Source organism: Salvelinus alpinus, chromosome 7 (assembly GCF_045679555.1).
Source record: "Salvelinus alpinus chromosome 7, SLU_Salpinus.1, whole genome shotgun sequence".
Classification (NCBI taxonomy): Eukaryota; Metazoa; Chordata; class Actinopteri; order Salmoniformes; family Salmonidae; genus Salvelinus; species Salvelinus alpinus.
This window is the reverse complement of record NC_092092.1, coordinates 60,080,591-60,107,330: the sequence shown is the minus strand read 5'-3', so window position 1 is coordinate 60,107,330 and position 26,740 is coordinate 60,080,591. Positions and strand designations below refer to the sequence as shown.

The 26,740-nt window shown below is 43.0% G+C and overlaps 1 protein-coding gene across 22 annotated transcripts in view; it reads right to left on the bottom strand.

The window, feature by feature from the left end:
- Window positions 1-26,740, bottom strand: part of LOC139581378 (protocadherin alpha-C2-like) — a 208,163-nt gene that overhangs the window by 47,583 nt on the left and 133,840 nt on the right. Inside the window, exon 1 of one of the 22 annotated variants that reach the window (XM_071411060.1) lies at window positions 23,036-25,550. The exons of 20 other annotated variants lie outside the window; for them this stretch is intronic. In XM_071411060.1, coding sequence (XP_071267161.1) covers window positions 23,036-25,453 — 2,418 coding nt within the window. In that variant the 5' untranslated portion in view covers window positions 25,454-25,550. Of the gene's footprint in view, window positions 1-20,030; window positions 22,525-23,035; window positions 25,551-26,740 lie in introns of those variants that run through there. One more of the 22 variants, XM_071411062.1, reaches the window with a different exon arrangement.

Genomic DNA, 26,740 nt, shown 5'->3' with positions numbered 1-26,740 from the left:
CTGCCATTAAGCCAAAGCTCTGGACCCAAACGAATACATAGAAATAAAACGAATAACGGACATATAATCGAAAAGTCTATGGAAATAGATCAATAAATTCACTAACAAATGAAATGTATTTGTGCAGCAATTATCATCATAAAAGTAGTCGTTACATTTGAAGTATAATCACGGCAGTTTATTGAAATATTTGCATTATTGTAGAGAAGAGAGGCTCTGTCCTCAATGGAATCAACAGGGCAGTGCAAATCAAGTTAGGCTGAGCATTAAAATATGGAGTTAACCAACAGAGACAATAGAACGAGAAAAACAATAAAAACAATAAAAAATGAAAGCTGTATGTATCCCTCTCCTCCTATTAGGTACAGCAGCTCTCAAAACAAAGCATACTGTGCCCAGTGCTCTCTCGCTGTCCCACGAGCCATAGTGGTGAAATATTGCTACTCGCGCCCTCCTCTCACTTACTGCCCTGGGAGTGACAGCTGGGTTGATCGTATATTAGGACTACAGGGGTACTTGACTGCCGCTTCAGTTTCGCATCATATTACTCGCAGTACACAGGACCACCCCCTTTAGGCCTATATGTTATCATATGAAGCATGTTAACTCGGGGTGAGCGGGCGAAACGAACCAGGTCACCAAAAAGATGCTCGAGACTTAGCCCCTCGCCATATCTGTCAAAACAAACTAGCATGCCCTCTTCTGTCAGACCCAAATTGCTGGAATAATACAGAGCTCGTGCACGCTGCAGATGCGGAAAGCACAAAGAATTTAGACTCATGTCGATTTGTTGACAAGCAGTTCTCCATTTCCTTTCGAAAGTCTCACTTGTCCCAAACATCTAAGCTATAGCCCAATACAATTCAGCAAATAAAAATGTCCACCTGGTGTAAAAGACCGACTTAAAGACAACAAGGGCTAACTGTTTGCCACCCCAAAAAATATTTTGAATCCATGAGTGCTGGGATGGCTTTTACAGACACCTTAACTCCTGACAGTTTCAGAGATTGCTTTGGGGGCAGTTCACACCAAGCAATGGTAATGTAATAGTCTGGCAGACATTAATAGACACACACTGCCCTGTCTCCTGGCGCCTTGATATACTTGCATTAATCCATTAAAAAGTGGACCTCAGCTTTATAGACGATCGTGACGTGTTTTACTTTCTTGAAAATCCTGCACCACCGACCCTTCTGACTTGGCAATCACACTGTACACCGACTGTCTGGCTATATTAACCCTCCTGCTGTGTTCCGGTCGAATTGGACCGATTTACAAGTTTTCTCTGAAAATAATTCATTTAATCTGATTGTCATAAGGTTCCACAAGGCATCTGAACACACAAAATACATTTTGATGATTTTCATTACATTTTAAGTGTTTTATTTAACTTTTGTACACTTGTAGTGTTCCCGGTCAAAAATGACTGGTCATTAGAAATGAATGGGTGAGACTACAATTAGTGTATACAATTGAGTTCAGGCACATGCCCATTCATCAGATGGACACACTTCCTCTTCCAGACCCCCACATGCATGTGTGTTTGAGCACACACACACACACACACACACACACACACACACACACACACACACACACACACACACACACACACACACACACACACACACACACACACACACACACAGTCTTGTACAGCTAACCTTGTGGGGACATACAATTCAGTCCCATTCAAAATCCTATTTTCCCTAACCCCTAACCCTAAACCTAACTCTAATCCTAACCCGTACTCTTACCCTAACCCTAACCCTAACCTTAACCCTAACCCTAACCCTAACCCAAAAACCTAAACTTTATCCTAACCCTAAACCTAACCCTAGCTCCTAACCCTAACCCTACAACTAACCCTAGCTCCTAACCTTAATATTTAACTTAATTCTAACCCCAACACTAATTCTAACCTTAACCCTAAACCCCCTAGAAATAGCATTTGACCTTGTGGGGACTAACAACATGTCCCCAGCTGGTCAACTTTTTGTTCGTTTACTATTCTTGTAGGGACTTCTGGTCCCCACAAGAATAGTTAAACACGTCCAGACACACAGACACACACACACACACACACACACACACACACACACACACACACACACACACACACACACACACACACACACACACACAAACACACACCTTCTTGGCTTCCATGGCAACCACCACGGGAACCCCCAATATAAGCTTTCCCCCACACGAACCACACCTGTTGGCATTCTCACAAACAATCGCAACATTGTTTCAAGAATAAATATAATGTTTCTCGCATCTCTGGTATATAACGTTTTTTTGAGGCCTTGCTCACAATTCATTCTGTGGCAGCACAATGACCAAACGATATACTGTACGTGAGGCTCTTGATCATATCTTTGATCATGACACTGGTGAGGAGGAGAGTCCTTGTTAAACTTTGACACCAAGTAGTCTGTGATAAATAGCGCAATATGTTTCATCTGAGTATTGGTTGAGTCAAAATAGTATTGATTATTGGTTGAGTCAAAATAATCCATACATAATGCTTTTTTTTTTACTCAAAAACGAGTTGTATGAGCTCAAGTCAATGAGGCCTAAAAGCCATAAATAGCAATTAGAAGTTCAAAACGTGTAACGTTCACAAGAACTTAAGTTGAAAAAAGGATCTAACACAACCTTAGGTGATAATATATGTTTTATTATGGATGTATAATCAGCTGTAATGGGGCGGTCATTTTGAACCGGGAACACAGAATTAATGAACATGAAACGAACACAACATGAGGGTTAAATACATTTCAAGTACAATATAATTGCACAACCAACGTATGTTCATCAGATGTTGTAGTGGTGTTAAGCCTTTGCTGGTTTTTCATTTAAATTCGACTCAATATCTCAAACACCTCAAACATCTGCCCATGTGGCCGAGATGTTTCATATGCGCATGTCTGGCCGCAGGTGGTCAGATAGTAGCGTTAAATGCCCAAATCATCCCGCTCAGACTTTCCTCCTAATTAGTACAGTCTGAACCCATGTACCCCTATTAAAATCCAATTTAAATCGGATTCAATTCAATTAAGAGGGGGCATCTAGTACAAACGCGATCAGTACGACAAAGTGAGAGGGAGCATCTTTCGACACTAATTTCATTTCTACGCCAGCGGCAGCGGTTCATACTGAATTGAATCGCGGCTCTCGTCTCATCTCCGAGCCCTTTACCTCTGGAAAAGCTCAATAGTTGGATAACACTCAGACAGACAGTATACTAGACAATCGGCTTTCACACCATTCACATTGATTGAGTCATGCAGTGAGTGCAGTGCCATTCAAAGCACCGCTAGGAAGGACATTGTGACCTAAAAGGTGATGTCATTGAATGCTGGTCTCATCATATGGATTTATGCAATCCAAAAGGAGACTGTCTGAGATCTATTAGCATTTCCTGGAGCCCAATTAATGTAAAAAAAAGACAAACAAAATTACAATATTGGCTTAGATAGACTGCCTTTGGTCATTCATTGGTGTGTATATCTATCTCTGAATAAGTCAAACATTCAGGTTAGTAAGTATAGCCTGAGTGGTATATCTGTATGGTAGACTGAGTGGTATATCTGTATGGTAGACTGAGTGGTATATCTGTATGGTAGACTGAGTGGTATATCTGTATGGTAGACTGAGTGGTATATCTGTATGGTAGACTGAGTGGTATATCTGTATGGTAGACTGAGTGGTATATCTGTATGGTAGACTGAGTGGTATATCTGTATGGTAGACTGAGTGGTATATCTGTATGGTAGACTGAGTGGTATATCTGTATGGTAGACTGAGTGGTATATCTGTATGGTAGACTGAGTGGTATATCTGTATGGTAGACTGAGTGGTATATCTGTATGGTAGACTGAGTGGTATATCTGTATGGTAGACTGAGTGGTATATCTGTATGGTAGACTGAGTGGTATATCTGTATGGTAGACTGAGTGGTATATCTGTATGGTAGACTGAGTGGTATATCTGTATGGTAGACTGAGTGGTATATCTGTATGGTAGACTGAGTGGTATATCTGTATGGTAGACTGAGTGGTATATCTGTATGGTAGACTGAGTGGTATATCTGTATGGTAGACTGAGTGGTATATCTGTATGGTAGACTGAGTGGTATATCTGTATGGTAGACTGAGTGGTATATCTGTATGGTAGACTGAGTGGTATATCTGTATGGTAGACTGAGTGGTATATCTGTATGGTAGACTGAGTGGTATATCTGTATGGTAGACTGAGTGGTATATCTGTATGGTAGACTGAGTGGTATATCTGTATGGTAGACTGAGTGGTATATCTGTATGGTAGACTGAGTGGTATATCTGTATGGTAGACTGAGTGGTATATCTGTATGGTAGACTGAGTGGTATATCTGTATGGTAGACTGAGTGGTATATCTGTATGGTAGACTGAGTGGTATATCTGTATGGTAGACTGAGCATGAAGTTGTTGTGCTGTGTCTATTTGGGATGTGGCCTGAGAGAGCCCCAGTGCCAGCCTGATTCACCCGGCCACCGGGCCACGCTACGCGCCCACACAACCCGTCCCTCTCCCAGTGCGGCTCCAGCTCTCCTCCACCGACCCCTCTGCCTACAGCTGTGAAAGGCGCTGGAAGCCTGCGAGAACGCCGCTCAGCGGTGAGTCACACCGTTGTTAGGAGTGGATGGATAGATAGCTGAGAGACTCTTCTTCACACTCCAAAGCCAGACTGAGGGGGTGGTGAACTGGGGAGCTGGAGAGATACAACTGAAGAGAACAGAGATGGAACGGAACTTCCGTTAGGTTCGACGGGCCTAGAGGGAACTTTTCCTTTGTGCAGAGATGGACGTTTTGTGATTTTTTTTTACACATCAACTTACTCCAATTTAACTCCGCGGTGGAGATGAGACAGCGTGGGTCTCGTGTCAGTCCGTTCTCGTGAGTCTCAGAGGTATGCGAGTAGCAGAGCTCCAGACGTTTAGCAGATTCTCCCGGTGGTGCGCGCAAGCTTTGTGTTTAAGGCAATTTGAGACAGAGATGAAAATAGGAGACTATTATCTCGTCAATTGCACACGCCGTCGGATGTACACCTGTCCTTTTCCAATTCGCTCTGTTGTCTCCACTCTCTCTCTCTGTATATTGAGCTGTACACGGGCAGGTAACTGATCTCTCTTTCTCTGTACCTGTTAGAGTCCCGCCCATCTGTCCCGCCGTTAATTGCGCGCAACAGAGCTGTGGGTTGTTTTATTTTCACTCAAGGGGCTCGAGATTAAGTTATCTCAATTCCTTCTCCGGAAGACTAACAGACATCTGTATCGCAAGAACAAACACGTCCTAATGCTCTTAAATGGATCCCTCTCTCTGTCTCCCTCTATCCCATCTTTCAATTGTCACCTACCCTTACCCTTACCCTTCCCCACTCAATTCAATTCAAGATGCTTTATTGGCATGGGAAATATATGTTAACATTGCCAAAGCAAGTGAAGTAGTTATAATATACAAAAGTGAAATAAACAATAAAAATAAACAGTAAACATTACACTCACAGAAACAGTAAACATTCCACTCTCACCTCACTCTCACCACCCCCTCTCTCTCCCCCTCCCAACTGCCTCACACTCCCCTTCTCAGAGCATCTATCCCCCCTCTCTCCTGTCTCACCTCTTCTTCCCCGTTCCACCCCCTCCCTCCTCTACCCCCATCTCTCTGTGACATCCGCTGCTCCAGCTGGGAGAGCTGTGGCCGAGGGGCACCGGAACGTCTGAAGTGGAAACACAGGCGCTAATGTCTCCGCTGCTGCCTCTGCCTCTACACTACACTGTCCCGTCTTCTCTAAAAAAACACCTCAGAGAGAGAAAGGGAGCAGGAAGAGAGAGGGGGAGAGACAAGGAACAGGGGAGCAGGTGGATAGAAAAGGGAGAGAGACTAACAGACGAGCTCGACAGCAGATAAAGGGAGAACTCTGAGTACTCGCCCTATCATCTATTTTTGGAAATAGAGGAGCCTTTTTGAAAAGTGGAATATTAACTACCTTCTCACCATCCATTATGCAAGATGGCGGACATATTAATAAAACGCTCTCCAGTAACCCTCTCTATTAATACGCAGTAATCGTCCCTGTTTAAAAGCCATCCTTTCACTCCCTAAGCGTCTGTTATCCCATGTGGAAGACCGCCATTTGTGAGTCAGATTTCCCACACACGACTGGGACCGGGACTGACTGGGCTTGGGGAAGAGTCTGAATGAGTGTCTGGGCTGGAGCCGCTCTCTCTCTCTCTCTCTGAGAGTCTTTCTTTGTTATTGTCAGCTGCTGTCTCGTCTGGTGTGCTCAGGGCAAGGAGTGATGACCTCATACATGTTCCGCCTCACTCTCGCCACACCAGACGGAGTCCGAGCTCTGACTTCATCATGCAGACACACAGACAACATGGTTATTACAGCGTGATTTTTTTAAACTACAAAGTTAATACTTAGTGTTTAGGCCCCCCAGTGAGACACATGGCTTTTACATGACAATTGATGCCATATGACACATATAATATAGGGTAACACAGACAACATGGCCTCCTAGGACTTTTGCTTTTAGAAAATACATTAAAGAAATTAGGAAAATACAAAAAATATATTTCTCTCTTTCGATCTTTCATTATTTTACACATAGAAATGCCTGCCTGCTGTTGTGTAGGAAGACAGTAATCACAGTGTCTGTGTTGCAAGAGGGAAAGGCCAGGACGATAAAGAATCTGCATCGACAGACAGAAAATGACAAAACATCAATTTCCTCAGAGAAAATGATTTAGGTTATAGCAGGAGAGGCTGACAACCATGAAATACATAGAATAGAAGTGCTGACAATCTAGCAACAAAATCACACTTTTATATCAACATTTTATTTTCAGAATACCCACACCATCACGGAGAATTAAATAAAATGCTTGCTTTTCAGTGCATAAGCGTTCGGCCAAATCACATATGGAGATGGAGATGATTCCATTATAACAATTAAAAAAATTGATTTTGGCCTGTACTACTAAAACGCATAGAAACTCATTGAATAACACATTCATATGGCAAACATATAGTCAAAACATAAATCATAAGAAACAAGGTTTTGAAGTGTCTATCCTAAATCTAGGAGATATAAAAAAATATATAGATATTTTTTTGCACATATTTAACCCCTTTTTAAGGGTAGATGTAAAACTACCTTCATTCATTTTTTTAACCAGTACAGTTACATTCAGACGAGTTTTGTGACACTTGTGGGGGCCGTAGAGTAAAACCGAGAAGACCATAGTGTTCGTGAGAATCTCCCCGTTCCACAGTGGGGTCCATTAGTTTGTAGTCCAAACGGCTCGGAATCCGTCAGATGAAGGCCATAAAAATGGTCAAAGACACCCTAGTCATAGACTGTTCTCTCAGCTACCGCACGGCAAGCGGTACCGGAGCGCCAAGTCTAGGTCCAAAAGGCTTCTTAACAGCTTCTACCCTCAAGCCATACGACTCCAACTTCAGACGAGTCTCCTGACACTTTTTTGTAGGTCAATCTGTTCGATGCTACAGACGTTTACGTGAGAAGACCGATTTTCAGGATGGCTCTGTCACCTTTCAACGCAGATGCGGAAGTGCGACTAGCGGATGTGGTAATTTTGAGACTCATCCCTTGCAAAAAAAAACATATATCTATCTTAAACTGACGGATTTTGATGGGGATTTTATTTGTTATGTAACTGAGATTGACTCACCGGTGCGTCAATCGACTAGGGGATTACTTGATAGGTACAATATATGCCATGTTGTGAGGAACAGGAGGGAGAGAAATGTTTTTCAGGAACTAAACGTATTAGAATCTGGGCCACAGAGAGCGAGAGAAAATCAAAGGGGCGGTGGGGTTCTGTCTCAGTGCCAAGAGCACTGCAGCTTGCAGCCAGTACAGGATGAGAGAGAGAGACAGTAGTACTGGGACCTCTATTGGTGTAAGGGGGTACTGCAGAGACAGTGGACTCCATCTACTGACTGCCATCGTTAAGCTATGTCACTACTGAAACCTGATTGCAAGCTGCTGAGTGTGCTTGTGTGCCTGTGTGTGTGTGTGTGTGTGTGTCCCAAGCCGCAGATCGCCTCCTTTCCTCTCCTTCAGTGTCTGACGGTGTGACTGTGAAGGGCAGATTCAGGCCCCCTCCAGAGGAGAGAGATGGAAACAAAATATGCTGATGAGAGAATCTGTTTCCAAGGACAACACCCTCACTCTGCAAGAGAGTATGTCTCTACCACAAAGCATTAGTAATCACACAAGCCAGATCTCGCAGATTGATCACAACACTCTGAGGTAAAAATTATCAACCATTAAGCACAAAATCAGACCTAACCATCAGACATCCTACAGTCCTTCAGAAAGTATTCATACCCCTTGACTTCTTCCACATTTTATTCCACATTTTGTTGTGTTACAGCCTGAATTTAAAATGGATTGCATTTAGATTTTATATCACAAATTAATTAAAAAAGAAAAGCTGAAATGTCACGAGTCAGTAAGTATTAAGCCCCTTTGTTATGGAAGCCAAAATAAGTTCAGGAGTAAAAATTCAGTCAGGTCAGTATTCAACGTTGGGAGAAGACGTGGGAACCAGCCACTATGGGCAACAGTGAGCACTGTGACCTTCAAGTAGGCTTTGGTTTTGCTAGGGCGTTTGTGGACAGGGATGGCGGATGGGCGAGATAGGAGTAAGCATCTGCCTCTGTTTTTATAGATATATTTTTAAGCCTATCCCAAACCTTAACCCTAACCTTAACCATTCGAATGCCTAACCTTACGATTTCTGAGTTAATGTCTGAAGACAGATTTCATTTACACAGGCATCAGGAATCATCATCCCAGTGTCTGAAACCCTAGACTGTGTCAGCCAAATTTAAAACACCACCAAAAAGTACAGACACCCACTTTCTCAAAAGGTGATGGAGAGTTGGAGGTAGACCAATGGAGATAAAATGTCTTCTCTCTCTCAAAGTAACCGAACAATGCAAACCTACAATCCATTCCGGTGTAGACTAAGATTGGATTAAGTGGTCCACTCACCGGATGGTATCCCATGCTACTGTGGGAACCTGTCTAGCAAGATAGTTCAAACTAAGGTCCAGTCACTGTTACATGTAATGCTGCTAGATTTACATCCATAATTCATAAATGGAGAAAATATTGCTTTAATAGCCTAGCCAAAGCGACACTGAGGAGTGCTACAACTAAGAACCATCTCAGTGCACCAGTAATAGACTTAGGCCACCATAATCCTCAAATGCATTATTCATTATCATTGTTGAGTCTCTGAAGCTCTGAATTAGACTGGGCAGTAACAATTCTGTGTTGTTATCGTCACTGTGAAATATGGATACAAGTATGAGCTCCAGATGTTGTAGGTCAGGAATGTCTGGGTTGGTAAATCAAATTTGTATTGCTGTTGCAACGTTTTAGGGTGCTCGCAATACTTAACCTTGGAACGATACAGAGAAGTAACCAATCACTTCGACATTTGACGTTTGGAACAACTTTGAAATGTGACGTTTGAGAAACATGGATGAACGTCTAGTTCTGACGTGAGACTGTGAGAGCTGGTTGTAAAAAAATCCTTAACAAGTCACATGATATGTTCCATGGACTCACTCTGTGTGCAATAACAGTGATTAACATTAATTGCACTTTGGATGGTGTATCAATACACCCAGTCACAACAAATATACAGGCGTCCTTCCTAACTCAATTGCCGGAGAGGAAGGAAACCACTCATGGATTTCCCCAAGAGATCAATGGTGACTTAAAACAGTTACAGAGTTTAATGGCTGTGAAAGTTGAAAACTGAGGACGGATCAACAATATTGTAGTTACTCCACAATACTAACCGAAATGACAAATTGAAAAGAAGGAAGCGTGTACAGAATACTATTTTTCCAAAACATGCATCGTGTTTGCAATGGGAACTCCTTCAAGAATGTTGGAAAAGCATTCAAGGGGAAGCTGGTTGAGAGAATGCCAAGAGTGTGCAAAGCTGTCATCAAGGCAAAGGGTGGCTATTTTAAGAAAAATGTTTTGGTTACTACATGATTCCATGTGTTATTTCATAGTTTTGATATCTTCACTATTATTCTACAATGTAGAAAAACGTAATTATATAAAGAAAAACCTTTGAATGAGTAATTGTTCTGAAACTTTTGACCGGTAGTGTATATATACAGTATATTATATATTTTTTGCGAAAAATGTGGGTCTCAAAGCCCCACCTGCCCTGAATGACGGGTCGCCTCTGATTCCAGGTGACTACCTCATGAAGCTGGTTGAGAGAATGCCAAGAGTTTGTAAAGCTGTCATCAAGGCAAAGGGTGGCTACTTTGAGGAATCTCAAATATATATATATATATATATATATATTTGATTTGTTTACTACATGATTCCATATGTGTTATTTCATAGTTTTGATGTCTTCACTATTATTCAACAATGTAGAAAATAGTAAAAATAAAGAAAAAACCTGGAATGAGTAGGTGTGTCCAAACTTTTGACTGATACTGTATGTAAACTTGTGTATTTCATTTTCAATAAATTTGCAAAAATGCCTAAAAACTTTGGCGTTATGGGGTATTGTGTGTAGATGGGTGAGAAATAAAATCTATTTAATCCTTTTTGAATTCAAGCTGTAACACAACAAAAAGTGGAATAAGTCAAGGGGTATGAATACTTTCTGAAGGCACTGTATCTCCTATTAATACATCCAGAGCAGAAACATATATCTTCAACACCTCCCGGTGCACTGAGATGAGATCAAAGACAACTATGCGGCAAAACTATTAACTGCATTGCATCATGTCTGATTAATAACATTCTACTACTCTAGCAGCATCAGCACTTTAACTTTTTAAAACCATGTATTATTAAAGACTGCATATACTTCTACCAAGAATCTCCATCTAAAGACTCAGGAATCTAAGGCCCTATTCGAAAGTGTTGTGCGGGTTTACCCCTGTGTATTTAACTAATTAATAACATGCTTTAGAACCTCTTCATCTCAGATATCAAATCGTAGTTTCAATAGAGATGATGATTCCTTTCCCATGTATAAAGAATGAGGGGGAGAGACTGTTCTGGATGTGCTTGGCTATGCCTTCCCCAGTGTACCTCCCTTTCAGTGTAAAGGGCATGACAGAACTAAAAGCCATGTAAACCTCTCCCATGGAGTCCTGGAAGGGTTAAACAGCACTTGTCCCTGTTCTGCCTGAAAATAAATCAAACATATTCATGATGTGGTAAACAAAGCTATCTGAGACAGCAGGCAGCCACCGATCCCCTCTATCGCTCCACTCAGAACCCCGCCTTTGTATCCATGCTGGGTGGATGGGGATGGATGGGGAAGAACCCTGTGCTTCTGAGCATGACAAAGCTAATCTAATGACTGCACAACAGCCTTACGCCATAAAGGGTGTGTGTGTGTGTGTGTGTGTGTGTGTGTGTGTGTGTGTGTGTGTGTGTGTGTGTGTGTGTGTGTGTGTGTGTGTGTGTGTGTGTGTGTGTGTGTGTGTGTGTGTGTGTGTGTGTGTGTGTGTGTGTGTGTGTGTGTTCAGTCATTTTATCTGTGACCAATTCTCAACCCTTAGTATGTCCGCTTACCTGGGAAACACATATTTAATTGTTTTCTTCCTCCTCATCCTGACAGCCTCTCCTTGTCTCTCTTTGACATGATCTCACACTCCCTGGTCAAACCTGTACCCTTATTGCTGTCTTCCTCTCCCTCCCTCTCTCTCAATCCCCTTTCCTCTCTATTCTCTCACCATGACTTTATTCCTTTCCACTCTCTCTTTGTCCATCTTTGAATGTGATAAATGAGAGGATGGCTTAGTGGGGGTGGATGCACATTTGCAGCTCTCTCTCTCTCTCTCTCTGAGAAACAGACTGGTGCACTATCAGTAATGAGGATCATCTCCATGGCAACCTCCATGGCAACCTCAGCTGAGCTCCCATCCCCTTGCCAAAACCCACACCCAGGAGGGAGGGAAACAGGAAGTGACGTTTTAACACAAAACACAAACAAAACTAGGACAAGTAGTAGACTGTCTGGAGGGGCCCAATTATCATTAGCCCAATCACATTGACCACGATTCAATCAACATCTGAGCCAGATCTCTGGGGGTAAGGGTGGGGTGAGGAGAACAATTCTAAGTCATGTTTTTGGGTCACAATAGTTGATCCCATCTGGATGGTTACTGAACCCAAATGACTTACAGCAGGTGAATAATGGCCCTGCTGTGTAGAAATACCATCCAGTTCAGATGTGAAGCATTCAGCTGGCTACCTCAACCCGGATAATGTACTTAGATAATCAATAATGTAATGCTTTTTGCAACACTGGGGCCAGCAGAGCAGAGGAAGAGGCTTTTAGCCAACACACATTAACATACAGTCACTGCAATACACATATTAATAAAGAACTGACAAACAGCTAAATACATGACTACATACACTGCTAATATTACAAAAAAAGAAACACAACATATATACTGCAATACTCTGAAATACAAATAATATCTATTGCTATGAAGCACAACGCACACACTCACAGATACTCAGAGAACACACTGACAAACACACACTCACACATTCTCAGAGAACACACTGACAAACACACACTCACACATACTCAGAGAACACACTGACAAACACACACTCACACATACTCAGAGAACACACTGACAAACACATACTCAGAGAACACACTGACAAACACACACTCACACATACTCAGAGAACACACTGACAAACACACACTCACACATACTCAGAGAACACACTGACAAACACACACTCACACATACTCAGAGAACACACTAACTACATACACTCACACATACTCAGAGAACAGACTGACAAACACACACTCACACATACTCAGAGAACACACTGACAAACACACACTCACACATACTCAGAGAACACACTGACAAACACATACCCACACATACTCAGAGAACACACTGACAAACACACACTCACACATACTCAGAGAACACACTGACAAACACACACTCACACATACTCAGAGAACACACTGACAAACACACACTCACACATACTCAGAGAACACACTGACAAACACACACTCACACATACTCAGAGAACACACTGACAAACACACACTCACACATACTCAGAGAACACACTGACAAACACACACTCACACATACTCAGAGAACACACTGACAAACACACACTCACACATACTCAGAGAACACACTGACAAACACACACTCACACATACTCAGAGAACACACTGACAAACACATACTCAGAGAACACACTGACAAACACGCACTCACACATACTCAGAGAACACACTGACAAACACATACTCAGAGAACACACTGACAAACACACACTCACACATACTCAGAGAACACACTGACAAACACACACTCACACATACTCAGAGAACACACTGACAAACACACACTCACACATACTCAGAGAACACACTGACAAACACACTAACACATACTCAGAGAACACACTGACAAACACACACTCACACATACTCAGAGAACACACTGACAAACACACACTCACACATACTCAGAGAACACACTGACAAACACACACTCACACATACTCAGAGAACACACTGACAAACACACACTCACACATACTCAGAGAACACACTGACAAACACACACTCACACATACTCAGAGAACACACTGACAAACACACACTCACACATACTCAGAGAACACACTGACAAACACACACTCACACATACTCAGAGAACACACTGACAAACACACACTCACACATACTCAGAGAACACACTGACAAACACACACCCACCCACACACAGAAGTAGTGGTGATCTGAGGGATATGAATAAGCCCCTCGACCTCATTCCCCTAGCCCTTTGTCCCGCCTCCTCTGTTTAGCTGTGATTGACAGCTGGATTCCTGCCGGTGATGTCAGCCCCGCCCAGCCCAGGGTGTACCTCGCTGAGACGCCAAGGCTCCGAGAGATCCCTGCTGCTGCAGCGCAGAACGGAAAATTACCAGCGCCTCCCCCTCCTGTTCTCTCTCTCTCTCTCACTCTCCCTCTCTCTCTCACACACACAGTGAGCAGCAGTCTACACAGCGCATACTGAACCACTCAAAAGCAAAGAGACAGCTCCAGGCATTATTACTGGAGCCATGCTGGAGCCATACTGGGCCCAAACGCATCAGCGAGAGAGATAGCATGGTAATATAGAGAATCTGTTATTTATTACTCTGACACCTCGTGATCTTCCTAACACACCCTGGCCCACTTCCACATGCACAGCACTGCAACATTCAGAACCCCTGTGTGATCATAGAGAGCCCCAAAGCACATGGAGAAGACTAAAATATGAACCAACCAAAAGATCACACAGTGGCTCTGAGCTTGTATTTTACTTAGTTGTTTATACTGACCCACCACTCACTAAAATGAGGTCAGTGCATTATCTAATAGTATGAAAGAATGTATTAACAAACAGGATACATCATAGCGCTTACTGTGAGGCAGTGCCTAAGAGCACACAATATTAACAAAATCACTAGAATGCCACTGGTTACAAACAAGCACCACTTTAAATGGCCAAAAGAAAGCTAAATCCACACAAGTAGATAGCGTTTGCAGTTGATATACACAGTTTGTGGTCAAATAAAAGGGTCTGAGCAGCTTACATGCTGAGCGGATCAAGCCGCCCTGACATACTTAGTGTATGTTAATGAAAATGGGGAGAATCCTGGTTACAGCATGCTGAGGCAGAGAGTGCGCATGTCTGGGGAGAGGGATGATATTTCACCATTCCTCCTCTCAGTTGCTACCCACACACTTCCACAGATACACACACACTCCCACAATACACACACTTCCACAGATACACACACACTTCCACAGATACAGATACACACACACTTCCACAGATACAGATACACACACACACTCCCACAGATACAGATACACACACACTTCCACAGATACAGATACACACACACTTCCACAGATACAGATACACACACACTCCCACAGATACAGATACACACACACTCCCACAACACACACACACACTCCCACAGATACAGATACACACACACACTCCCACAATACACACACATACTACCACAGATACAGATAAACTCACACAAATACACACACACTCCCAAAATACACACACACACTCCTAACACATCCAGATACACACACACTCCCACAAATACAGATACACACAGACACACACACACACACACAGATACACACACATTCACACACACGCCGAGAATACAAGGCCGATGGACTGATAGAGGGAGGGGAGAGGGAAGGAGGGGGTGGGGAGAGATAGGGAGACAAAGAGATAGATATACTGTACATTGATATTGAGGGAAATACCTGAGACTGATGGAAAGCAACATGATACGTAGAAAAAGATACACAGAGATGGACTGACAGAAAGATAGACAGAGAAAGAAAGAGAGATGGATACAGAGATGGACTGACATAAAGGGGGAGGGGAAAGATAGAGAAACAGTGAGAATGGAGGAAAGGAAAAAAATATGAATGAGACAAGGTGACATAGACCGAAATACAAATCAAATCAAACTTAATTTGTCACATTTGCCGAATACAACAAGTGTAGACCTTACCGTGAAATGCTTACTTACATGCCCTTAACCAACAGTGCAGTTCAAGAAGAGTTAAGAAAAGATTTAACAAATAGACTAAAGTAAAGAATTCTAATAAAAAGTAACACAACAAGAATAACAATAACGAGACTATATACAGGGGGTACCGGTATCGAGTCAGTGTGCAGGGGTACAGGTTAGTTGAGGTAATTTGTACATCTAGGTAGGGGTGAAGTGACTACACATAGATAATAAACAACGAGAAGCAGCAGTGTACAAAAGGGGGGATCAATGTAAATAGTCTGGTGGCGATTTAATTAATTGTTCAGCAGTATTATGGCTTGGGGGTAGAAGCTGTTAAGGAGCCTTTTGGTCCTAGACTTGGCGCTCCGGTACCGCTTGCCGTGCGATAGCAGAGAAAACAGTCTATAACTTGGGTGACTGGAGGCTCTGACAATTTAATGGAATTTCCTCTGACACCGCCTATTATATAGGTCCTGCATGGCAGGAAGTTTGGCTCCTTACACGGTCAGATACCGAGCATTTGCCATACCAGGCGGTGACGCAACCGGTCAGGATGCTCTCGATGGTGTAGCTGTAGAAACTTTTGAGGATCTGGGGATCCATGCAAATCTTTTCAGTCTCCTGAGGGGGAAAATGTTTTGTTGTGCCCTCTTCACGACTGTCTTGGTATGTTTGGACCATGATAGTTTGTTGGTGATGTGGACACCAAGGAACTTGAAACTCTCAACCCGCTCCACTACAGCCCCGTCGGTGTTAATGGGGGCCTGTTCGGCCCGCATTTTCCTGTAGTCCACGATCAGCTCCTTTGTCTTGCTCACATTAAGGGAGAGGTGATTGTCGTGGCACCACACTGCCAGTTCTCTGACGTCCTCCCTGTAGGCCGTTTCATCGTTGTCGGTGATCAAGCCTACCACTGTTGTGTCGTCAGCAAACTTAATGATGGTGTTGGAGTCATGTTTGCCCACGCAGTTGTGGCTGAACAGGGAGTACAGGAAGGGACTAAGTACACCCCTGAGGGCCCCAGTGTTAAGGATCAGCGTGGCAGACGTGTTGTTGCCTACTCTTACCACCTGGGGAAGGCCCGTCAGGATGCCGAGGATCCAGTTGCAGAGGGAGGTGTTTAGTCCCAGAATTCTTAGCTTACTGATGAGCTTTGTGGGCACTATGGTGTTGAACGCTGAGTTGTAGTCAATGAACAGCATTCTCACATAGGTGTTCATTTTGTCCAGGTGGGAAAGGGCAGTGTGGAGTGCGATTGAGATTGCGTCATCCGTGGATCTGTTGGGACGGTATGCGAATTGGAGTGGGTCAAGGGTGTCTGGGAGGATGCTGTTGATGTGAGCCATGACCAGCCTTTCAAAGCACTTCATGGCTACCGACATGAGTGCTACGGGCGGTAATCATTTAGGCAGGTTACTTTTGCATCCTAGGGCACAGGGAATATGTTGGTCTGCTTGAAACATTTAAGTATTACAGACACGGTCAGGGAGAGGTTGAAATGTCAGTGAGGACATTTGACAGTTGGTCCACGCATGCTTTGAGTACACATCCTGGTAATCCGTCTGGCCCAGCGGCTTTGTGAGTGTTGACCTGTTTAAAGATGTTGTTCACATCGGCTACCGAGAGCGTTATCACACTGTCACCCAGAACAGCTGGTGCTCTCGTGCATGCTTCAGTGTTGCTTGCCTCAAAGCGAGGATAAAAGGCATTTAGCTCGTCTGGTAGGCTTGCGTCACTGGGCAGCTCGCGTCTGGGTTTCCCTTTGTAGTCCATAATAGTTTTCAAGCCCTGCCACATTCGACGAGCGTCAGAGCCGGTGTAATAGGATTCAATCTTAATCCTGTATTGACGCTTTGCTTGTTTGATGGTTCGTCTGAGGGCATAGCGGGATTTCTTATAAGCGTCCGGATTAGTCTCCCGCTCCTTGACAGCGGCAGCTCTAGCTTTTAGCTCGATGCGGATGTTGCCTGTAATCCATGGCTTCTGGTTGGGATATGTACGTAAGGTCACTGTGGGGACGACGTTGTCAATGCACTTATTGATGAAGCCGATGACTGAGGTGGTGTACTCCTCAATGCCATTGGATGAATCCCGGAACATATGCTAGAAAAACAGTCCTGTAGTGTAGCATCCGCGTCATCTGACCACTTCCATATTGAGCGAGTCACTGGTACTTCCTGCTTTAGTTTTTGTTTGTAAGCGGGAATCAGGAAGATAGAATTATGGTCAGATTTGCCAAATGGAGGGCGGGGAGAGCTTTGTATGCATTTCTGTGTGTGGAGTAAAGGTGGTCTAGGATTTTTTCCCCCTCTGGTTGCACATGTGACATGCTGGTAAAAATTTGGTAAATCTGATTTAAGTTTGCCTGCATTAAAGTTCCCGGCCACTACGAGCGTCGCTTCTGGGTGAGCATTTTCTTCTTTGCTTATGGCCTTATAGAGTTGGTGCTAGCTCCATTCTGTGGTGGTAAATAGACGCTATGAATAATATAGATGCCAACTCTCTTGGTAGATAGTGTGGTCTACAGCTTATCATACGGTACTCTACCTCAGGCGAGCAATACCTCGAGACTTCTTTAATATTAGACATTGCGCACCAGCTGTTATTGACAAATAGACACACACCCACACCCCTCGTCTTACCAGACGTAGCTTCTCTGTTTTGTCGGTGCATGAAAAATTCCGCCAGCTCTATATTATACGTATCATCGTTTAGCCACGTCTCAGTGAAACTTAAGATATTACAGTTTTTAATGTCCCGTTGGAAGGATAATCTTAATCGTAGGTCATCAATTTTATCTTCCAATGATTACACGTTAGAAAGAAGAACGAACGGCAGTGGGAGTTTACTCGCTCGCCTACAGATTCTCAGGAGGAAGCCCGATCTACGGCCCCTTTTCCTGCGTCTTTTCTTCAAGCAGATTACGGGGATCTGGGTCTGTTCCACTGAATGCAGTATATCCTTTTCGTCGGACTCGTTAAAGGAAAAAGTTTTTCCCAGTCCACGGTGAGTAATCGCTGTTTTGATGTCCAGAAGTTATTTTTGGTCATAAGAGACGGTAGCAGCAAGATTATGTACAAAATAACTTTTAACATATGTTACACAAAACGCTAACAAAACAAACAAAATAGCACATTTGGTTGGGAGAATGTAAAAAGTCAGCCATGTCCTTTGGCGCCATCTTTTCAAGGGAGAGAGATAGAGAGACAGGGGAAGGGCAGAGGGATAGAGAGAAATCGATATTAAAAGTTGGGAACCCAAGAGAAAAACAGAGGCCATGAGATTGAGAGAAAGGCACAGTGAGCCAGGGAAATGTAGAAAGAAGGGGAGAGAAAGAGGGAGATATATATATATTTTAAAAAAGGGTAGAGAATAGAAGAGAAGGATTACTCATGCATTAAAAAGAGAAAGCAAGGGTTGTTACAGCAGACATCTTGCAGGGCGTGGGAACAGCATAAATAAGAGCAGAGAGAAAAGCTTCTTCTGTCATCCACATACCTCCTGGGGACTCAGAGAGATAGACAGACCCCTGACTGTGCCAGGCCAGCTCACTCGCACACAGAAACACATACTCCGCCATAAAAATGATGGTCTGTTTGTTTCAATTGCTATATCCGTTAACCTGGGTGGTGTTGGTGAAAGATTCAACAACATGCAATCATGATCTATCAATCGACCTTGTGAATGTAAGGGATTGCCTTACTGACTGACAGAGGAGCCTATTTTCAATGTTCAGAGAGGGAGTGATGGACTCAGAAGATTGTACTGAGTAGTAGCATTCCGAACATGGGGATAGGCATTGACATGATATAATTACAAAAAAACAATAAACCTACATCCTGTGAAAGTATTGGTTCCTTCACAATTGAACAACCAATAATCCATCAAAGAAATAAAACAGCTGACATTCTGATTCTGCTTTCATTACAAAGTTCACAATTTGCCCTTTCCCAATCAGTCTACAACTCTCTCCGTGGTAAAAAAATAATAATAATAATAATTGCAATAGAATCAATACAAAAGTAGCTTTCAACTAGTTTCCACCAGCGTCATGAAGAGCCATTCATACCTCACAGAGGAATAAACACTTAGCGCGAATATTTAGTTCTGAAAGTTTAGCCCGCCTTCAGCACCTTGGAAAGCAACACTCGATCTATTTACCTAGGAGGCCATACGGACAGTGCAAAACAAAGCCAATGTGACAACTCTAGAGTGGTCGGCTGATTTCCGGAAAAGAGACATTTCGAAAACCATAATCTTGAAGGCATCACATTAAAATGAGCAATACAGGTTTAATTTAATAGAAAATAGGTCCGTTTGTGTATATAGATCTTACCTTATCTTTATTAGGAAGCGTTTGTGTTCTGTTAAACGTGTCATTTTCATTAATACTGATCAGTTCTGCATCTGCAGGTGGATACGGAGCGGGGAAAACCACTACGTCACTCTTCAGTGTGTCTGAACTGTAACACACGTCATACTGCTGAGTAGATTTAGAGTAAGACCAGCTTCCGTCAGGGTGTGTGGTGATCACTGGGGCGCTGTACCTTCTGAAACTGTCCTCTGTCCTGTGGCATTTTACAGCTATTAAACTGATGAGGCTCAGTAAAAATATCACTGACACCGAGGCAATGGCGATCAACAAATACAGATTCAAATCAGAGAAGTTCTCCTCCTTTCTCGGCACATTTCTGAATTGAGTCTGGATTTCACCTGTACTTTCAACCACCACTACATCAATAGACACAGTCGCTGACAGTGAGGGTTCTCCGTTATCAGAAACCAACACGACCAACGGGTGAGTTTTCAGGTCATTGTCACTCATTCTCCTCTTAGTCCTTAGTTCCCCGGTGCTGGTTCCGATTCGGAAGAGGTTGGTTCCCTTGGGCTCAGAGATGTGATAAGAAAGCAGCGCATTGTAGCCAGAGTCGGCGTCTACAGCCCTGATCTTGGCCACAAAGTAGCCCACTTCAGCAGAATAGGGAACATTCTCAGTGTTAACGGAGCCGTGTTCAGAATAGGGCGCGAGAATCCCAGGACTGTTGTCATTCTCATCCAGGATAAAAACGTTCACAGTCACGTTGCTGCTGAGTGGAGAAACACCAGAGTCTGTGGCCTGAACTTTGAACTGGAAAGTTTGTATCTCCTCATAGTTAAAAGACTGCAGACTGATTATATCTCCATTATCTGAGTTTATATTTACAGATGATGATATTGAAACGACTTTATCTAATAACGAATACGTCATCTTTGCATTTTCATCTGAATCTGGGTCAAAAGCAGACATCGTATAAATGACGTCTCCTACCGGACTGTTCTCTTTCACATAAACATTTATCACGGGTTCTGAGAAGTGAGGAGCGTTGTCATTCACATCAGAAACGTGTACAGTAATAACGCTGGTGCTGGAGAGAGGCGGAGTCCCTTCATCCGTAGCTGTGATGGTGACATTGTACTGAGAAGCGCTCTCTCTGTCAAGAGGTCCATCAACCACTAAGGAATAATGATTCTTGTATGAGTTGTTTATCGTGAATGGCACAGAGCCTAGTATTTTAACCTGTACAGCGCCATTTGTGCCTGCGTCATTGTCTTTCGCTGTTATCAGACCAACCGTTGTCCCTAATGACGCATCCTCTTTCACAACGTTAACTAAAGAAGTGATAAATAGCTCTGGTGTATTGTCATTCACGTCAGTTATTTCAACCAGGACTTTACAGTGAGATGCTCTAGGATTGTGTCCCCTGTCTTGAGCTTGGACACGTATTTCAACAGCATTGTTTTTTTCGTGATCCAACTCGCTTTTAACCGTTATTTCACCGGTAGCTGCATTAATGGCAAATGCGGCAATGTTATTATCACTGTTTTGGTTAATGAAAATATAAACAATTTCCCCATTCAGATCTTCATCTGCGTCACTCGCTTGGACCGTGATGACGGATGCACCTATAGGCGTATTCTCAGGAATACGAGCTTTATAAAGTGTTTTTTTGAAAATGGGTATATTATCGTTAACGTCTTTCACATTTACAATGATAAGTGATGTCCCGGATCTTGGAGGTTTTCCTCCATCTACTGCGGTCAAAGTGAGCTGGATAACGGGCTGTTTCTCTCGGTCTAAAGCTTTCTGCAGCACTAACTCAGCAGACACACTCTGCTCTCCACCGCTCTGTACATCCAGGGAGAAGTGTTCATTCGCGCTCAGGATGTAGCTGTTTACTGAGTTAGTCCCTACATCCGTGTCGTAGGCGCTTTCCAACGGAAATCTCTCCCCTGGAAATGCAGATTCAGATACATTCAAATATGTTTTAGAGGACCTAAACGACGGCGAGTTGTCATTTATATCCAAAACATTCACTTCAAATCTGTATAGATTCAATGGCAAATTCACAATGGCTTCCAGTTCTAACCAACACTTCGTGCTCCTAGCACAGAGCTCGTCTCTGTCTATTCTCTCTCTCACGGACAGAATTCCAGTTGTTTTATTTACATCAAAATACCTCTGATTGGGTCCGGATATCTTAAACCCACGATATTCAAGTTGCTGCACGTCTAGATGTAAATCCTTCGCCAAATGTCCAACAACAGTGCCCTGGTTAGATTCCTCTGATATGGAGTAGACGATCTGTGCTGACGCGATACTCCAAAGATGACATAACGGGAGGAGATAGTACATCCGCGAAGGAAACATAACCCATTTGTGAGTCATTGTGTCGGTATTCCGTTAACGAAACATTATGTGAAGAACAGAGGCTATCACCCGCATAGATGCGTAAACCAAAACAGAACCAGACGAGAGCCACGGTGTTCTGCTGCTCACCCGAACAAAGCCTTTTTTTTTCAACAACGACCAATGCTCCTGTGTAGGGCGGAGCCTCGCACGGCGAGCGAGGCTTTATCCTGCGTGAGCGGATAGCGATACCGTGTGGATATATAAAAACAATCAAATATTTCTGTGGAAGTGGAGACCAAACACAGTAATCTCCCCCCAAAAGGTTAGTGACCACAAGATGACCAAATTATGACCTTGGTGAGATCTGATCAACATGATTAGGGTCTGTACTAAACATACACAAACAATTTACAATGTTCATAGGCCTACAGTTTAACAGTTAAAGGACGTGGTGCTTTTCAGAACCATGGACAGCAAGGCCTGCAGCTTCTTCACCGCACGCAAATAGTAAGCCGATTTTACAACAGGTGAAAACTTTGAAATGTCCAGTATTACAATGATCATTTAAATGAGTGACAAAAAAAGAAAATAACAATGTCATAAGGACCTATAGAAGACATATAATGGAGTCATTACGGCACACATTTCGTTCACTGAACTGTAATTCTTACCTTCTCTTTGTGGGGTAATGTCTGAGTTCTGTTAAACGTGTCATTTCCGTTAATACTGATCAGTTCTGCATCTGCAGGTGGATACGGAGCGGGGAAAACCACTACGTCACTCTTCAGTGTGTCTGAGCTGAAACACACGTCATGCTGCTGAGTAGATTTAGAGTAAGACCAGCTTCCGTCAGGGTGTGTGGTGATCACTGGGGCGCTGTACCTTCTGAAACTGTCCTCTGTCCTGTGGCATTTTACTGCTATTAAACTGATGAGGCTCAGTAAAAATATCACTGACACCGAGGAAATGGCGATCAGCAAATACAGGTTCAAATCAGAGAAGTTCTCCTCCTTTCTCGGCACATTTCTGAATTGAGTCTGGATTTCACCTGTACTTTCAACCACCACTACATCAATAGACACAGTCGCTGACAGTGAGGGTTCTCCGTTATCAGAAACCAACACGACCAACGGGTGAGTTTTCAGGTCATTGTCACTCATTCTCCTCTTAGTCCTTAGTTCCCCAGTGCTGGTTCCGATTCGGAAGAGGTTGGTTCCCTTGGGCTCAAAGATGTGATAAGAAAGCAGCGCATTGTAGCCAGAGTCGGAGTCTACAGCCCTGATCTTGGCCACAAAGTAGCCCGCTTCAGCAGAATAGGGAACGTTCTCAGTGTTAACGGAGCCGTGTTCAGAATAGGGCGCGAGAATCCCAGGACTGTTGTCATTCTCATCCAGGATAAAAACGTTCACAGTCAAGTTGCTGCTGAGTGGAGGAACACCAGAGTCTGTGGCCTGAACTTTAAACTGGAAAGTTTGTATCTCCTCATAGTTAAAAGACTGCAGACTGATTATATCTCCAGTATCCGAGTTTATATTTACAGATGATGATATTGGAACACTTTTATCTAATAATGCATATGTCATCTTTGAGTTTTCTTCGGAATCTCGATCAATAGCTGAAATCGTAAAAATGACGTCTCCTAACAGACTGTTCTCTTTCACATAAACATTAATCACGGGTTCTGAGAAGAGAGGAGCGTTGTCATTCACATCAGAAACGTGTACAGTAATAACGCTGGTGCTGGAGAGAGGCGGGGTCCCTTCATCCGTAGCTGTGATAGTGACATTATACTGAGAAGCGCTCTCCCTGTCAAGAGGCCCGTCGACCACTAACGAATAATAGTTTTTATAGTTGGACTTTAATTTAAAAGGAACAGACCCAAGAAGTTTAGAGTAAGTTAGGCCATTTTCCCCTCCGTCTTTATCTATCACTGTTACCAAGGCGACCACGGTCCCTATCTCAGCATCCTCTTTTACTGGGCTCATAAGTGATGTTACTGTGATTTCAGGAGCATTGTCATTGACATCAATAACTTCTACTAACACTTTACAATAACCACTGCGAGGCGAGGAGCCTTGGTCCGTTGCTTGTACACGTATTTCATATGCAGCGTTTTTCTCGTGATCCAATATCCGTTTTACAGTAATTTCACCACTTTGCGAATCTAATGAAAAATCATCTGCAGAATTCACATTTCCACGTTTCATAAAACTATATGCAATGTCAGCATGTGTACCTTCATCTAAATCCGTAGCCTCTAGCATCAATATTGTTGTCCCTACAGATACATTTTCATTAACGCGGACCGTGTAAAGTGCTTTAGCAAATGTTGGCGAGTTATCATTGACATCAATCAGGTTAACAATGATCTGTAACGTTCCGGATCTAGGAGGTTTTCCTCCATCTACAGCGGTCAGTGTGAGCTGGATAACGGGCTGTTTCTCTCGGTCTAAAGCTTTCTGCAGCACTAACTCAGCAGACACACTCTGCTCTCCACCGCTCTGTACATCCAGGGAGAAGTGTTCATTCGGGCTCAGCTTGTAGCTATTTACCGAGTTACTGCCCGTATCTGCGTCATTCGCAATCGGTAGAGGATATCGCTCTCCAGAGGAGGAAGACTCTGATATGTTAAATATATGAAAGCTTTCTAGAAATGTCGGTGCATTATCATTGATGTCTAATATATGTATTTCAATACGGTGAATAAGCACAGGATGGCTCAATATGGCTTCTATATTTAAGGAGCACTTTGCCGTATTCGGACAAATCTGCTCTCTATCTGTCCTCTCGTTAACGTACAGAATCCCCGTTTTCAAATTCGCCTCAAAATACGTCTTACTCTGTCCTGATACAATCCTTAGACCCCTCGACTCCAGGTCGTGAACATTAAGGTTTAAATCCTTAGCGAGATTCCCCACAAACGTGCCTTTGTCCACCTCCTCTGAAACGGAGTAAGAGATCTGCGCTGCAGACCAGTCAAATAAACAAAGCAACGCGACGCACTGAATCCAAACGCGTTCTCTTTGTCTTCGACGACCCATCGCTGCTTGGGCAAAACAACTGAATCCAAGTAATGGTTTTGTACCCATGAAAACTCTCGAGTATTCCGTTATATGCCAGAGATCCTGTACAGCCCAGCCCTCTCCGTCTCACCACCATTCGAGAGTTTCTCTTCACAATACGCTCGAGACTGGTGGCGCTCGACTCTTTTTCATTCAGAGAGGAGGAGTTATAGTATCTCGATAACTTCTCTCCCATTTATGGTCCATAGTGACACCGTGTGTTACTTTTATACATATATTATTCTTAACATTACAATGTATTTTTTTTACAGTTTTTTTTTTACAATACTGAGATAACCTGAAGTAGACAACCTCGTGTTGATCATTCACTCACAGAAAGGCCTATATATGTAAAAGTCAAACTGTTCTGTTAAATGGAAAACAAATGGAAAGCATTAGAAAAGTAAATCAACCTCATGTAATGAAATAAGTGTCATCTAGTGTCATCTTCGGATAACAATGGCAGAAGCTATAAGAATCAATGAATTAAACAAACACGAGACATTGATCACACCAGCAGCATGCTGGCCTATCAATCTAAAATGAACGCTCATCAGCAGAGCGCGAGAACGGTTTCAGCAACATGGACAGCACTTCATAAGCGTTCACGCTTGCTGAACAAACCTTTTGACAGGGTTGAAATGGATAAAGTTACAGTATGCACCTATAGGCTTATAATGTCAATGGCAATTGTGCAGTCTATCATCAAATCTGAAACATGACGTAAATGTATATTTGCCATGCGTTGTAAACTTTCGTGCCTATTTTCTCACAATACCTAATATACGTAGAACTTTGTTGGGATTTGACACATTAACACATTCGTGAAGCGCAACACGATTGTACAGCGTAGCAGGAAGTAATTTACACCTTGAACGCTTGGCGCTAAGATTAAGCACTGAAGTTTAGCGCCTTTTCAGGCCATGGACAGCAACACTAGCTCAATCAAGCCAGGAGGCCATACGCACTGGTCAAAACAAATCCAATGTGACAACTCTCGAGTGGGGGGCTGTTTTCAAGGTAAGACTAACTTATAAAATAATATTATTTGACTTCTAGGAGTTCAAAGGAGAAATACAGATATAATTCAATAAAAAAATAGTAAATAGATAACATGACGACCATCACTTCTGAGCACGCATGAATGTGATGTTTCATATGAAAAGCTACAAAACATAGTCAGGGCAGAAAAAGCGTATTCAGTACATTACATGAAACAACAGACAAAAACAGGTAGCCAAGACGGTGATAAATTTCAGAACCATGGGCAGCGCCTATATGTCTATCTTGACAGCGAGCAAAAGTGTACGGCAT